Consider the following 17,603-nt stretch of genomic DNA (forward strand, 5'->3'; position numbering starts at 1 on the left):
TGCAGTAACTCAGCATTTAAGCAGACTTACTTGTAGAACTTTTTCATACTCACCAAATCTTCATTCTGATTAGCTAAAAGATCATGACTGAATGCAAGCTGACTGACACAAACCACAAATCTGTCAGGGAATACATGGAGTTCTGTATAAAATGAAGAAAAACAAGTTTAAAGGTGTCAAAAAACTATGAACACAGAATGGTTGTCCCAGATTTTTGTTCATTTTAAGTTACTGCAATATGCAGTAACAATGTAAAACACACATCTCCCCTCTCCTCCCATCCTTTCAGCGTTTGCCAGCAATAGGGCAGGGTGAGCGCAAAGCTCTAGGGAGAGCTGACCAGGCTGCAAATGGGTCCACCTGCGCCCCGGGACCATTACATTGCAGGAAACCCCCAGGCAGAACCTCTGCAGCCTCCCCTCTGTGTCAGTTGGCTGTTTGCTGATTAGAACTTCTATTTGGAAAATCAGATCAATGTTTTCAAAATGAGCATGTAAGACTTATACAGGAAGAGGAATATTAGATAAAATCTAAAAATGTGACCTATCAATGTTTTTCCTAGTCACTTTACTTATCATCTCCTTGGTCAGCTAGTCTTAGAGAGGTCCCCGACCCTGGAGGGCAAACTACTAATCTGAATCAGGCTGGGAAAACAGCAGCTTCTCTTAGGAATTAATGAACCAACTATTAAGAAAACAGATAAATATACAATAAAGATGGTAAAATTACACCATACTCATAGTAATCTACTATTGCTGCTTCTTAAAACAAAACCACAACTTCCCATTGGGAAAGACTGAGTGAATCACTGAACTGGACTCCTCGGCATTCAATGAAAGGAACGCAAGGTAGTAATGACATCCGGATCTTTCCTTCTCTCATCTGTCTGTCCATCCATCCATTTGTTCACCGGCCTCCAGCTACCCAGGCGTGATGTCTGGAGTGATGCTGAGCTGATGCCAACAGTGTATGTTCCAGGTGGGTGGGGAGGGGCTCTTCTCCCTTTTTCATACTTGGTTGTACTGCTTGAATATTTTTATGATACACATGTCTGATACTTGTGATAGAAATCAAGTCATTTTTCTAACAAAGAAAGCTTCCCTCTTACATGAGACCAATTTTTTTTAAAGATGGATATTAAGAATCAGGTGAGTAAAGCCTTTTAGGTACATTGCACATGATGGCAATGACTGTTTGAAGTAATAACGTATCTCAATTTGATGCACCGCTTAGAAGCCAAGCAAGAAGGTGTCAATTGCATGGACACAGAATTTAAACAAGTTACACCTTATACTACTAGATTAGCTTAAATGATCCCAAAAGGCCTAAGGAGTTGTTGTTCCAGTAACAGCTCTCTCCTTATCCTGTCAACCACTGCTGTCTCCTTGGCAGTCACCCTCCTTATTCCAAGTTATCCTATTCAGAACAGCAGGTTAACAGTTCTAAAAAAAGAGCTCCACTCATCCTGCTCAAAAACCTACCATGGCTCCCCAGTGCCCAACATTCAAAGCCCTCCATGATTAGGGATTAACCTGTTGTTCTGGTCTCACTCCCAATTAGTCCTTCTCATGAGGAAAGCCCCCATTTCAGGTGGGGGCCTGAGTGTTTTTAAACTTCGATCCCATGTAGGTATGATATCTGGCTAGGTGACTAGAGATGGACTTTGAAAAGCCAGAAGAACAAAATTAGCAAAGCAATTAATATTTATTCATTAGTTCTTAAAAGACTTTATTGAGATAAATGGTAAATAGCCTTTTATCATTTTATGGGAGCAGAAATTGAACCACAGAATTCATTATTTGTCCACCTTCCCCTCCCAAAAAAATCATAAAATTGAAACACTACAGTTTATTAGTGGATCAGAACTGGAATTCAAAATTATCAGTTCTATCAAATAATTCCTCTGTATTTGCATTTCTACCTCTGAAAAGTAACAATGTTAGAATGGCAGATTTTAAACATTTTGGTGCCAGGTATTAACAGAAAGCAACTTCTGCACCCTTTTGTTCTGTTTAGGTCATTATTGAGAGTTGCATTATTTTAATATTTAATTAAATATTTAGGCAATGATAGTCCTTATCATAAAGGGTACAGATACAAGGTTAGCTGACTTATTTTACTACAGAGTTGAACAAAGTGGAAGGGCCTGTTAATGAAAGCAATATATCTGAGGCTGGGTATGTTGGCTCATGCCTGTAATCCCAGCACCTTGGGAGGCCAAGGCAGGAATACAGCTTGACCCCAGGAATTTGAGACCAGCTTCAACATAGTGAGACCCCTTCTCTACCAAAAATTAAAAAAAAAAAAAAAAAGAGAGAGAAAAAAAAATTAGCCAGGCATGGTGGCACACACCTGTGGTCCCAGCTACTTAGGAGGCTGAGGTGGAAGGATCACTTGAGCCTAGGCAGCTGAGGCTGCAGTGAGCCATGATTGCACCACTGCACTCCAACCTGAGTGACAGAGTGAGACCTTGTCTCAAAAACAAACAATAGCAAAAAAGAGAGTAACATATTTGAGCAGAGTTTATAGTTAAAAAAATGCAGATAATCATGAAGATTCCACAGCAGGCCTCTATACAGTTGATTTTTTAAAGTTCCTATTTCATGTCTTTTTTTTTTTTTTTTTGAGACGGAGTCTCGCTCTGTCGCCCGGGCTGGAGTGCAGTGGCCGGATCTCAGCTCACTGCAAACTCCGCCTCCCAGGTTTACGCCATTCTCCTGCCTCAGCCTCCCGAGTAGCTGGGACTACAGGCACCCGCCACTTCGCCCAGCTAGTTTTTTGTATTTTTTAGTAGAGACGGGGTTTCACCATGTTAGCCAGGATGGTCTCGATCTCTTGACCTCGTGATCCGCCCGTCTCGGCCTCCCAAAGTGCTGGGATTACAGGCTTGAGCCACCATGCCCGGCCTTCATGTCTTATATATATATACTGAAATCGTCCATGGAAGGTGACCTAAATTTTCTTTCCAGTGCTCAGATCGACCTGGAGAAAGATCATTAGCTTCTGACTTTACTGTTGCTCGCTGGACAAATTTGAAATCATATCCTTAGGGGACATCTAGACTTGAGGAAGTGACGTGGGAAAGTGGCCTCATCACACACCTAGGGAACGCTCTGAGAGCTCTGGGCTGGGAAAGAGCTTTCTTGTGTACACACCTGCTCCAGATGCCAGGGCCTTGGTGTGCACAGACAATACTGAAGTGATTCATAGTTCAACTGTGTTGAGTCACTCTGAAAACTCAAAAGAAAGTGCTAAGATGCATCAGGAAAGGAAAGCATGATGTGGCCCGGCTCACTGTTCTCAGAGAGGCAGTAAACACAGTACAAGCTGGGAGAAATCACAAACTTTCGGACACACTCAAGGACATGAAGGCAATGAAGCAAGTGGGACTCTCCATTCCTTAATTTTCATCCCTTCTCTATCTTAGGGCAAGCAGATTGTGTGAAATGTCTGATAAATCAAGAAATCGGCTTCTTACCAGCATTCTGTGAGTTCCTGATGCAGCGAAGACGTATCCCTCTCTTGAGAAAATAGGCTGTGATTTGAAAGCCATAACCTGTAAAGTGAAAGGGAATATCACACTAAGTTAAAAGTTTGTTTGCCACTAAATTTCAGGTTCGGCCCGGTGCCTGCCATATAAGATGCATTCAGTAATTATTTAGCAAATGAGGCCGGGCATGGTGACTCACGCCTGTAATCTCAACACTTTGGAAGGCCAAGGCAGGCGGATCACTTGAGGTCAGGAGTTCGAGACCAGCCTGGCCACCATGGTGAAACCCTGTCTCTATTAAAAATATAAAAACTAGCCGGGTGAGGTGGCGGGCACCTGTGATCCCAGCTACTAAGGAGGCTGAGGCAGAAGAATCATTTGAACCTGGGAAGTGGAGGTTGTAGTGAGCTAAGATCACTGTACTCTAGCCTGGTTGACAGAGTGAGACTCTATCTAAAATAATAATAATTAGTAAACAAAAGAATAAAGGAATTAACAGAGGGCTTCTCTTGAGAGGTAAGGGTGAACATTACTATCTTGCCTCTTCCAGGAGGCCTGACCATGACGCCTGGCATAGTCCCTCCTCCCTGAAGTGTCTCAGCTACTTCAACTGTAAAATGAATTAAATGAAGAAGTCTAATGTGCCTGAAAATTAGGACTTTCAGATGGGATAATTCAGTTGGAGCTTGCAAATAGATCTTAGCCACCTTCTGATACTCACTGCTTATTAGCTCATAAAAAGCAGTTCATACCTATTTGAACATGGATATATTTTGCCTATAAATAAATTAATTCAAGTATGTCAAAATCTTTATATAGAATGAGATGAAAAGAAATATGACATGAGGAAAAAACTAATTTCTCCAACTCACCAGAGTGGCCTCAGTGAAAGAGACAGAACATTAAGTGTTGGCAAGAATGTAGGACAACTGGAATTCTCATACGCTGCTGGCAGGAATACAAATTGGTATAGCCACTTTGAAAAAAATGCTTGAGCATCTAAAGCTGAACTTAGGTATGAACATACAGTGTTCACAATAGCACTCTTCACAACAGTCTCAACCTGGAACCAATGCAAATATCCATCAACAGTAAATTTTTTAATGGGGATACAGTCACACACTGAAATACTATATTGCCTCTAAAAATGAATGAGCTACAGTTACAGGTAATAACAGAAATACATCTCACAAACATAATGTTACATGAAAGAAGCCTGACCCTGAAGAGTAAATGCCATGTGTGAAAATGGAGACATTATCATTCATCTTATAGGGTGGCAACAGATTTTCAGATGGGTCACAGAAAGTGCCAGCTTAATTCCTTCCTCCCTCCCTTCCTCCTCTCTTTTGGCTTCCCTCCAGGCATAAACTACTTTATTGATGATTTTCCTGAAATCATAGTAAAACTGTTCCTGGTTATCACGGTCAGCAGTCAAGTTATTTGGTAGAAGAATCAGAAGCAAAAGGTCCACCAGAGCAGGGTGAGGGTCCCCCTGTGTCAAACTGGAGCGGCCAAGAGTTGCAGGAAGTAATCTCTAGGACTGTCAGATTCTCCAAAGTCCATGACTATGGTTGTTCTGCAATACCTTTGGTAAAGAATACAATTAAAGAAGTTTCCACTTTCATATTCAGTATCCTTCTGACACTCCTGTAGAAAGACCCAGGACATCAGTGACCGCAGACTTGATGCTGTCTAAGCAAGCGATGCTTCTGACAGAACAATTGCTTTAGTCATGCAGATTGTGCAATAACAGTGACATCTATGAAAGGATAATCTCCGGATTTACTGAGATAAAATATATTTTTTCCTAACACACTTGAAAATAGATTGCATTTCAGTCATGTGGCTTTCTTCTGCTTAAAATGTCAAACAAAATATACACACCACTGACATTACTCTGAGTGCTTTAAAACAAGTATGTTATTTCTTAGGTCACTGAGAGAATGGAAGTCATTCCTACATCTGTTTATTTGTCCAACTGCTGAGGGAAGAAGTGGAATCCTTAACAATTTGCAACTCACAAACACATATAGCAAAATTTAAAAGTGTTTTTCAAGTGTTTATTTATAATGCAAGTCTTCCAAAGAACTGAGAAAAAAATATATAATATCTAAGTTATTCTACCTTTGCTGATTATAGGTCTAAGCGATTAAGATTCAGGAGGCATGTTCAAAATTTCAAAAATCTTCTTTCTATACAAAATCTTTAGCAATAAAATGTTATTATCGGTCCCAGTGTGGTGCTCATGCCTGTAATCTCAGTACTTTGAGAGCCCACAGTGGGAGGATTGCTTGAGGCCATGAGCTCGAGACCAGCCTGGGAAACATACTGAGACCCCACCTCCATTCAAAAAATAAAAAAAACATTAGCTGGGCATGGTGGTACATGCCTGTAGTCCCAGCTACTCAGGGGGCTGAGGCAGGAGGATTGCTTGAGTTTAGAACTTCAAGGCTGCAGTGAGCTATGATCACCACTGTACTCCAGCCTGGGTGACAAAGCAAGAGCCTATCTTAAAAAAAAAAAAAAAAAAAAAAAAAGTTATTATCAGGAAGGGGCTAAATCTGAAGTTGACCATGAAAGCTACAGTTTTGAGTCCAGGAAGCCTGGTATCTGAAGATACTATTTGAGTGATAACTAAATCCTATTTGGACTGCTGAACAATCAAGTCTCCGTATGACACTTTCCCCTATAGAAAAAGAAAGCAGTGTAAGGCAGATTTCAAGTGATTTGTTACTGAAATTAGTAGGAGAAATTAGTTTATTGAAATCTTGACCCCTATACCTCCCACCCCTAGGAGAGAACTAGGTTAAAAGGAATCATTTCTAAACGGCATATTGTTATTAGTGGTTTCAGTGGAAAACCTGCTCAAATGGCACCTACAAGAGAAATGGCAAGTTTAACATGTAAAAAAGATTTGCACCTGCTTAGTCCAAATTCCACTGGTCATATGAAACTTTATTGTTTAATGAGAAACTTAAGGAGAGATTAAACACAAAAGGTACTATGTAAGTTCTTATGGCACACTAAATTTGATATACAAACAGAGAAAATTATTGGTACTTGAAACACACTGAACTGAAATGCTTAGGAAGATGTATTTCATTTATTTATAGATAACAGGCAATGATAAAGACTACATTCTTATCTTGGCTCTTAATGAAATCAACTTCACAGCGTTCAGGAAGCCACTGAGATTTTGTACTTACCCAGGGCTAAAGCAAAGCTCCACTACTCTCTAAAGCTAAACAGCAATTTGGCAAAGAATCCAAGAGGCCTTTTGCTTTTCCTACTTGGGGCACCAGCTCCCAGCTTGCTATGCTGGCGTTTTAAATGCAGAAAACTTGTCAGTAGAGCAAATGGAAATCATAAAGTGATCATCTTCTCATTTGAAAACTACTGGATGACCGTATTAAGATTACGAGGCACTTGCAAATCACATTTCAGTATGCCTGTTTTCTTGCTGGCGATTGTGGTTCTCCTAAATCTGAGAAGGCTGTCTTTAAACAAAGGAAGAGACCTGGGTTAGAGGGTGAGAGAGCTTTGCAATAGAAACATCTTACCACCAGGCGTCTGTGGATATGTGCATTTCCAGAAACAATTGTTATTTTTGAATTGCTTAATGTAACACAATCATCTAGTTTCAGCAAGATCCCATCTTCTCCCCTGGCCCCTAAGCAGCTCCAAAAGTCTCCAGTTCTTGTGCCACCATTTGCTCTCTGTATGTCGTAAAAAGCTGTTGTACTTCTCCCTATCCTTCTACAAACAACCTCCAAAGCGGCAATGAAGCCTCAAATGATTACTTGTTACCACACTAACTTTCTTCTGGCTTACCTAAGTTGTTCATCAAAAACTATTAAGTCTCTTTAAAAAAAAAATGGGGAGGTGATCAGTAATGCTTATGAAAGAAAGAAAGGACAAATGAGTCCTGCTACTATTTTATTTCATATTCTGTCTAAAATAAGCTGCTCCAAAATGGCTGTACTAGAAATTTGCAGTCTTCATAAACAGAAAGGCAAAAATTACGACAAAAAACTCAAATATGAGTTGAACAAATTCCATCCTGGCTTAGCAAGGCAGTAGATTAGTTTCAAGTAGTACCGTGCTCCAATGAGTAATGGTTTTAAGGGAGTGGTCATTTATTTGGGTTGTTACAGTTCACAGTCCCAAGACACTGAGAGCAAATATTCAATGAGAGATTTTTACTGTAAAACCATCCAGCCTCACTTGTTTTCCAGGGGATTCATAGCCAAGGCGACTTGAGCTTCCTCCCAGCTGCCAAGGGGAGTCTGTGGTCTGGTGCGTAACAGTGGAAAGCCCTCTCCCACAGCTATTACGAGACCATTCATGGAGGAGCCTGGGAAAATGCCTCTCTGTGGCTTGGTGAGCCATCAGGACCTCCGGGCAGGTGAACTCTACTTCATTGTGGACCCCACCCACCACCTGTGTGGCTCTCTTCCAGCAAAGCCTTCTCCCAAACTACAAGGCAGGCTCAGGAAGACCTACGATGCCCCTCAGTACTTCTCTCCCTGAGATGACTCCTTCGTTATTATCATCATTCAGATAATCTGAAACATTTCAAACATTCAGAAAACTAGAAAAAGGTCATGAACGTCCCAAAACCCACCATCTAGATTCAATAATAGTTAATATTTTGCCTTATTTCATATACATATTTTCTAAACTCTTTGAAGTAGACATCATGAAACCTTACTCCTAAACATTTAACCAAGTTCTTGAGCAACAAGGAAATTCTCCTTCATCACCACGACACAATTATTACAACTGAGTATGACATTATCGATCAAATAACCATCTATATTCAAATTTCTCCATTGTCCCAAAATGTGTATCACTGATCTGATTTTCCTTTGAATCGGATCCAACCAAAGATCATGGATTTTAAGAGATGTATTTGCTTACATCTTCTTTAATCTAAAATAATCTCCCTTTACCTTTTAAAAAAAGAACTCTGAACTTTGGAAGAGGATCAGGCTAGTTGTGTTATAGAACAAACCCATTGTACATTTGAATTTTTTTTTTTTTTTTTTTTTTTTTTGAGACAGGGTCTTCCTCTGTTGCCCAGGCTGGAGTGCAGTGGTACAATCACGACTCATTGTAGCCTCAACCTCCCAGGCTCAGGTGGTTCTCTCACTTCAACCTCCTGAGTAGCCAGGACCACAGGTGCATGCTACCATACCCATCTCAGTTTTAAAATTATTTTTAGAGACAGGGTCCCCCTATGTTGCCAAGGTTAGTCTTGAACTCCTGGGCCCAAGTGATCCTGCTGCCTGAGCCTCCCAAAATGCTGAGATTACAGGTGTGAGCCACTGAACCCAGCTAAGCTTTTTTTTTTTTTTTTTTTTTTTTTAACCTCAGTTGCCTAAACACAAAATGTCAACCTGTAAGCTCTTTTAAAATGCCAGTCATTTATTAATTTTGACTTCTGCTTTAACTGCTTTAGGAAATTACAGGTTCAAACTAAAGTTATAATGACAATGCAAAGACTGGCATACAGATGACTTGAAAATTTGGTCCTAATGATAATTTCAAAGAAATCAAATTATGAATTTGTAGACAGTTGAAATTTTGGTGAAGGTAAGCTTACTTAGGTAGGTCGGATAGTGGTCTGATATTTGCTTTAAGAAAGGGCACTTTGTCACAATCAGATTACTATATGCTAACCTGGAAGCAGCTCTGCATTGCACGCCAGTTCAGACATGTGACTGTTTCCAGTCTGAAATCATGAGTCAGTTATCAAGCTCGGTTGTGATTTAATAAGAGGACAGGAAGAAAGAGGCTGATACCAACTGAGTACTGACAGTATCTTGGGTATTAGACTAGACTAGGAACATACAACATATTTAAAAGATGAAGAGGCCAGGCGCGGTGGACCTCACCTGTAATCCCAGCACTTTGGGAGGCCAAAGTGGGCAGATCACGAGGTCAGAAGATTGAGACCATCCTGGCTCACATGGTGAAACCCTGTCCCTACTAAAAATACAAAAAAATAGCCAGGCATGGTGGCATGTGCCTGTAGTGTAGTTCCAGCTAGTCGGGAGGCTGAGGCAGAAGAATCGCTTGAACCCGGAAGGCAGAGGTTGCAGTGAGCTGAGATCACACCACTGCACTCCAGCCTGGGCAACAGAGCAAGACTCCATCTCAAAAAAAAAAAAAAAAAAAAAAAGAAAAGAAAAAAAAATGAAGAATATGTGTGCTTTCAAGCTATCTCATTAAGGAAAAATGAAGCTGTAACTCTTTAATTCCAAACTGTGTCACTCAGAAAGTTGGACACCTGTAATCTCAGCATTTTGGGAGGCTCAGGCAGCAGGATCACTTGGGCCCAAACTGTGTCACTCAGAAAGTTGCACTTTGTCCTTATCAAAAGGCCTAGGGTAGAAAGGGTAGGAAAACCATGAGTTTGATGCTGTCACTTCAAACATGAAGAGAGACTAAGTAGGAGATGTGGCCTGTGAAAAAGCCTTGATGGGGCCTTTGGAAACATGTTATAGGTCCAAGTGTGACCTCCTCTATTGCTGGTGATGGATGGGGTTGGAGGAAGGAGTTACTCTGTAGGAGCTGAAAACCAAGGGTTCTGTCACAAGTTTAGGAATATACATACAGGATCCTGGTCTAAGACCACAACCGGGAAACAATTTGGGTGGGTAAGTGGAATATTTGATCCTAGGCTAAAAATTTCACTTATTATCCAAGACATTTAGAGATTCCAAAAAGGTTCCCTTGAGATAACATTTCATGTCCCTAAATAAGGACAGTACTAAACTCTGAGTCACAAAAAAGCTATGTCTATTTAATGCCAAAACAAACGGGGCATGAAATGTTTCATGAAAAAAAAATAAAACTGTGAAAAAATAATTATTTATAAAATAATTCTTTGGAGCTGAATTTATTTAGAGAAAAACACACATTTTCTACCTGTCACCCTTTTGACTTCATAGGTAATGCCAGAGGACACATGTGCTACAAATTTCATTTTCTATGGGATCCATCAGAGATTGTTAACATGGAATAAGACAGCTTTTCAGAGGAGACAAAAATTTACAATAAAACAAACTGAGAAATTATCACTTCAGATTTCTTCCCCATATTGCTTTCCCACTTTTTTGTTTATTACAAAAATGCCCTTAACATTAAATATGAAAACCGTGTTCAGATAACACACAAGCATAGTTGAAATGAGCATAGATGAAATGATATTCAAAACTCTGAATTTTCCCACAATCATAACTCTGCCAGGCCATGCATAATGATAAGAATAACATAATACTGTGTAGTTATAAAACTCAAAGTTCTCTTTAAAACCCTTCACTCGTCTTTAAATAACTATACATAAAAGAAACAGAGATTTTTAATAAGCCTTCTAAATGAGGTAGCTGGTTGTTTGAACTGTTCGCTGTTCAAGCAAGCCCCTCTGCAACAGATTTCAAATTTCCTGTGCCTACAGAGGAACACCAGATGAAGCATACCCTCTGTGGTCTCCCTGTCTTGCAGGGGGTCCATTTCAACTCTGAGATTCTAGATCACGTGCAATGAGAAAAAGAGTTCACGAACCACTGGACTATTCTAACAGGATCATGGACCTAAAAGACAAGAAACAACCTTGGGAAGTCTCCTAGTTCATTTCCTGTTTGTCAGCTAGGACCACATTAAAACCATCTTTTAAAAACAACACCAAAATGCAGAGCGAGAAGATGCTATACCTACCTATGTGCCACTTTATCTGTCCTTCATATGAACTGAGGTTGCAAACTTAACGCCTAAGGGGTAAGACAGGTAACAGGAAAAGGGCTGGGCTCTGACTGGAAAACTGGAGAGAGCTCAGGACTTATTTAAAGGGGACAGCAGTGATTTTTCAAAACCAGCCGTCGGCTGCCATCAGAAACTAGGGCACAGGGGTACCAGAAAAGCTGGAAATCCAAGTTTTTATGTGAAATCTCTTCAAATTTTAACTCTGCAAACAATTCAAACTTTTAAAATATATTGTGTGGTCCAAATAATAAGTCTCTGAGAGCCAATGTAGCTTTCTATTGTCAGTTTGCAATCTCTAACCTAAATTCCTCACACTTCAGTTGAATTTCTTTTTTGTGTGTCTTCGGCAGAACTAAAGGAAAGCTGGCCACTACCGAATGCTTGAAGATAGGTATTCAGTTTCAATTTAGTTATTTATTCTAAACTAAATAAACCTAGGTCCTTAACCTTACTAAACAGGGCATGTTTTTCTACATTAAAATCATCTTTCTGACTTTTAAGTCTGACATTAAAGATACTCAGCCGGGCACGGTAGCTCACACCTGTAATTCTAGCACTTTGAGAGGCCGAGGCAAGTGGATTGCCTGAGTTCAGGAGTTTGAGACCAGCCTGAGCCACACAGCAAAACCCCATCTCTACTAAAATACAAAAAAATTAGCCGGGTGTGGCGGCATGCTCCTATAATCCCAGCTACTCAGGAGGCTGAGGCAGAAGAATTGCTAGAACCCGGGAGGCAGAGGTTGCAGTCAGCTGAGATTGCGCCACTGCACTTCAGCCTGGGCGACAGAGCAAGACTCTGTCCCTAAAAATAACATAACATAATAACATAACATAACATAACATAACATAACATAACATAACATAACATAACATAACATGATACTCAGTTAAGGGTTTGACTCAATATGGGGGAAAATGAAAAGATTATATAATTTTAGAAATTATTGTATAAATATGTGGGATCTGCATTAAAAAATTACAAAGCTTTCATTAACTAATTAGGAAAAGGTCTTGAAAAGATTAATATGACATGTTCTCAACTGGAAGGGCTAACCAACATAAAGATGTGAATTGTTCCCATATTTATTTAACAAATATGTACCGAATACCTATTATGTACCAGACAATTCCAGTCAAATATCACAATGAAACTGTTATTTTGTATGTGTGTAAGGGGAGGAGGCAGTTTAGAAGTTGCGAAAAATAATGCTAAATTTAATCTAAAAGACAAGAATAGTTAAAAAAATTCAAAGTAAAAAAATGTTTTTTTCTAATTAAAAGTAACATAGACTCAATGTATTTTTAAAAATCTAGACCAAAACAAGTGTAAAGAGAAAGGAATCTTCAACAATCCGACCACCCAGAGACCTCTGTCACTTTGATTTTTGATATCTTCTAGGTCTGTTCTCAAAATACATAATCACATATACTCTTACTTCTTTCTACAAAAAAGAAATCATATGATGAATGTTGTTTTATAACCTGATTTTAAAAACCTCAGTGCTATGAACATTCACTTTGTGTATGATACCATTTAGAAATCCATTTTTATTCTTTCCCCAATGAGTAATAAATTGAATATTCAACAGAAGATTCCCACTGATCCCGGGTTGCCAGTTCTGTCATACACAGACCTCTCTTTCTGACTCACTTTATTCCACTGGCTTATCATCAGTCAGTTAACATTATGTTAATTACCTGAGTTTTATTTATAAAAAATCTTAATCTAGTAGGGCAATTTCCTCTCCTGACTCCCAACATTATTTTTCTTCTCCATCAGGAGTACTTGAAGTTATTCTTGGCCTTTTATCTTTTTATTAGCTTGTCCAGTTGCATGAAAAGTCCTTTCGGGGTTGGATTAGAAAGACCTTGAATGTATAGATCAATTTGGAGAAAATGAACATCTTTATGATAATGAGACTTCCCAGACATTTGACATGGTAAATCTAATTATTTTTAAGAACTTATTTAATATCTTTGAATAAAGTATTTTTAGTGTTGTCATGTAAATGTTATCTCCTAAAAACTACATTTTTTTATTTATTAAAAACTACATTTTTAAACTGCCTGCTGTTGTAACTGACTTCTATATGTTGTCAGCTGAAATGCCTATTAAATCTTTTTTCCCCACCTTTATTGGGGTATAATTGACAAAAGTTGTATACATTTAAGGTACAGAATATGATGATTTGATATATGTATCTATTGTGAAATGATTACCACAATCAGGCTAATTAAGACAACCATCACCTCATATAGTTCTCTCTCTTTTTCTTGCAGTGAGAACATTTAAAGATCTCTCTAACCAAATTTCAAGTATACAATGATTATTAACTATAGGCATCACAGGGTACATTAGATTCCCGAGAACTTCTTCACCTTATAACTGATAGTTTGTGTCCTTTGCCCAACATCTCCCCTTCCTTCCCTCATTGACCCTTTCCCCCAGCCAGACTCTGTCCCCATCCCTGCCTCTGGCAACCATCACTCTACTCTCTACTTTTATGAATTAGGCTTTTTTAGATTCTACATACAAGTGAGATCACACAGCATTTGTCTTTCTATGTCTGACTTACTTCATGTAGCATAATGTACTCCAGGTTCATCAGTGTTGACACAAATAGTAGGATTTGCTTCTTTTTTTTATGGCTGAATAATGTCCCATTGTATATATACAGCACATTTTTAAAGATGCTAATTTCATTTCCTTTGTATGTATACCCAGAAGTGAGACTGCTGGGTCATATGGTAGTTCTGTTTTTACTTTTCTGAAGAGTCTCCATACTGTTTTCCTTAATGGCTGTACTAATTTACACTCCCATCAAAATTATACAAAGGTTCCCTTTCCTCCACACGTTCACCAATACTTGTTACCTCTTTTTATAATAGCCATTCTAACAGGTGTGCGATGATATCTCACTGTGGTCATAATGTGCATTTCCTGATGAAAAATTACGTTAAGTACCTTTCCATATACCTATTTACAATTGTATCTTTTCTTTGGGAAAATATCTATTGAGGTCCTTCTCCCATTTTTAATTGGGTTTTCAATTTAGTTGTTTCCTTTCTTCCTTTTCCTTTTTTTTTTTTTTTTGCTATTGAGTTGTATGAGTTCCTTAATATTTGGATATTAATCCCTTATCAGCTATACGGGCTTGCAAATATTTATTCCATTCTATAGGTTACCTTTTCATTTTGTTGATGGTTTCCTTTGCTGCACAGAAATTTTTAGTTTGATGTAGTTGCTTTTGTTACCTGTCTTTTGGGGTCATATCCAAAAAAATCATTGTCAGGACCAGTGTCAAGGAGCCATTTCCCAACGTCTTCTACTAGAAGTTTTATGGTTTCATGTCTCACATTTAACACTTTAATATATTTTAATTTTTGTGTACGGTATAAGATAAAGATACAAGTTCATTCTTTTGCATATGGATACCCAGTTTACCCACAACCATTTATTGAAGAGACTATTCTATCCCTATTTTGCATTTTTGGTGCCCCTGTCAAAGAATAGTTGGCCATATACACGAGTTTATTTCTGGGCTCTCTATTTTGTTCTGTTGGTCTAGGGTCCATTTTTATGCCAGTGCTATTTTGTTTTGCTTGCTATAGCTTTGTTTTAAATTTGAGTAATTTGTATGTATATCTATTTTAGACTTTTCTGCATATACAATCATACCATGTACTAAAAAAGGGACTTTTCTTCATCTCCAATTTTTTCACCTGTATATTTTTTTCCTCTTTTATTCTTTGGGCTGGAACTCCTCCATTAGCGTGTTGAATACTGCTGCTGGTAGGCATCTTTTGGTGCTCCTTATTATAAAGCGAACACTGTTAATGTTTCACTCACTGCTGAGAACATTTGTCAGAGCCTTTTTGTAGACATATTCCTAATTTTCTAAGAATTTTTATTATAAATAGTGGTTGCTTTTTCTGTACCTTATACAATTGCTATATGCATTGCTCTTCTTTAATTTATTAATGTTGTAAATATTACAAAATTGACTTTTAATGCTGAGCCAACTTTGTATGATATCATGATTTTGTTTTCTACATTGCCAAATTTGGCTTGCTAATATTTAGTTTAGGATTTCTGCTTTTACATTTGAGTGAGATTGACTTGTAATTTTCTTCTCTTTTATTATCCTGGTTTTTTCTTTTCTTTTCTGATCCTAGTTTTTAGTGTCAAGTTATACTAACCTCATAAAATGAATTGGAAATGTTAATGTTTATTCAAGTACATAAAACTGGAGTTACCTAGTTCTTAAATTTTGGGGAGAACTATTCTGGTAAAATATCTAAACTTGGTGCTTTCTTTTTTAATCAGTGGTTTAAATTCTTTAATAGAGTCTATTCAGGGTTTATATTTATTTTCAGCTCAGATTAACAATTTATATTTTTCTATAAATTTTTCTATTTCACCTTAGTTTTCAAATTTATTAGCAGGAAGTTGTTCTTAATAGTCTTTCATTATTTTAATTTCCACCTAATTTAATTGTCTTTTTTTCATTACTAATATTTCCATTCCTAACCTAATTATGTCTTTTTTTCATTACTAATACTTCTATTCCTAATATTTCTTTTCATGTTTTTTCCCTCTTTATCATAAATTACTGCATACCTATCATTAACAAGCTGTTAAGCCAAAATAAGCAAGAAACCATTAGTCTAGGGTTGTCTCTGTACCAGGAACCCTTACATAAATGAACAAACCAAAACTTAACTTAGAGGCATTCCTTGTGACTGATTAATTTTGAATGGAGCTTCAGCCAATCGCAGATAACCAACTAGCAAATTCGTTACATTAACTAGGGACTTCCTATTGAACCATATCCAAATAAGGCAAATGCCTAGCTATAACCAATCAAGTAATTTCTTTATTTTGCCTCCACATTCAGCCTATGAAAGCCCACGGCCCATACTGCTGGAACGGAGCTCTCAGAATCTCTTGAGGATTTGAGTGTTGCCTGATTCATGAATTGTTATTTGCTCAAATAAACTGTTATATTTATTTTGTCTAAAGTTTTTCTTTTAACAAAGTCAAGTGGGAGAAGGCAAGGATCATCAGTAGCCACAGGACTAATGAGAGAGAGACACAGTCAAGGGACACTTTAGAGATAAAAATCAGAGACAGGCTTAGTTGTTAATGAAATGTGTTCAGAGAAGAGTGATGACAATGACAATATTTTTTAAGTTTGTTGACTACATGAGTGGTAGCTTCCTAAGGAACACAGAGGATAGATAGACTTGGTAAGATAATAAACCAAGTTTTGGAGATGAGGATCAATGAGATTTCTAGGTGAAGCTGTTTGGAAAGCCAATAGAAATAAGGTGTGCAGTGGCTGGGCGTGGTGGCTCATGCCTGTAATTCCAGCATTTTTGGATGCCGAGGCAGGTGGATCACCTGAGGTTAGGAGTTCGAGACCAGCCTGACCAATATGGTGAAAAATATATTTTTAGTATATTTTATACTAAAAATATAAAAATTAGCCGGGTGTGGTAGTGTGCAACTGTAGTCCCAGCTACTCAGGAAGGAGGCTGAGGCAGGAGAATTGCTTGAACCCAGGTGACAGAGGTTGTAGTGAGCCGAGATTGCTCCATTGCGCTCCATCCAGCCTCGGTGACAGAGTGAGACTCTGTCTCAAAAAAAGAAAAAAGGAAAGGAAAGGAAAGGGGAAAGGGGAAAGGAATAACGGGAAAGGGGAAAGGAAAAGGAAAAGGGTGGAGTTCAGTGGAAAAGTCACGGCTGCAGATCTACTGAAGCAACTCTGGCTAAAGGGAAGAAAAGTCTATGGCAGAGCATGTCAAGTGAGAGATCAAAGGGCAAGGGCAGGACCACTGCTCAAGGGTCAGCAGAGAAAGAGGAGCCCACATGGAGTAGTTAGACCAGAAGAAGGCCAGCCACCACAGTGAAGTCTTGGAAAAGAGAGTTGAAAGATCAAATGCCAGAGGACATTAGTGACAGCAGAAATAGGACAAAATACTCAGCTGGCAATTGAGAGGTGATTGGCAGCATTTCGGAGGTAGCTGCAGGGTGGAAGAATAAATGAGAGTATGAAAGAAGACACAAAATGCAAACATCTGTTCTGGGAACTCTGCAAAGATGAGAAGCAGAAAACAACACAGGAGGTTCAGGGGGAAACATTAAACTAAAGAAAGATCACTGTGTTTCTTCTTTCATGTCATACTCCTGTTTTTGTTTCCCAGTCCCATGCTTGCTTGCTTTCTGCCTTTTCTTTTTAAGTAGTCTGTTTTCTATTCTACATTTTCTATTCAGCATTTGTCTGTAAAAAACATTCCTCTTAATTTTGTCACAGTCATTTGGAATTTCTACCCCATTTTA

At 38.5% G+C, this 17,603-nt stretch overlaps 1 protein-coding gene across 4 annotated transcripts in view; it reads right to left on the reverse strand.

Annotated features, from left to right (window-relative positions):
* Positions 1-17,603, reverse strand: part of SLX4IP (SLX4 interacting protein) — a 204,467-nt gene that overhangs the window by 24,712 nt on the left and 162,152 nt on the right. For all 4 annotated transcript variants that reach the window (XM_010355268.2, XM_030914527.1, XM_030914528.1 and 1 more), the window contains 2 exons: positions 3,479-3,556; positions 54-142 (listed from right to left, as the gene is read on the reverse strand). In XM_010355268.2, the coding sequence (XP_010353570.1) occupies positions 54-142; positions 3,479-3,556 (167 nt within the window). The remainder of the gene's footprint in view (positions 1-53; positions 143-3,478; positions 3,557-17,603) is intronic.

The sequence above is a fragment of the Rhinopithecus roxellana genome, chromosome 13, assembly GCF_007565055.1.
Source record: "Rhinopithecus roxellana isolate Shanxi Qingling chromosome 13, ASM756505v1, whole genome shotgun sequence".
In the NCBI taxonomy this organism is placed as follows: domain Eukaryota; kingdom Metazoa; phylum Chordata; class Mammalia; order Primates; family Cercopithecidae; genus Rhinopithecus; species Rhinopithecus roxellana.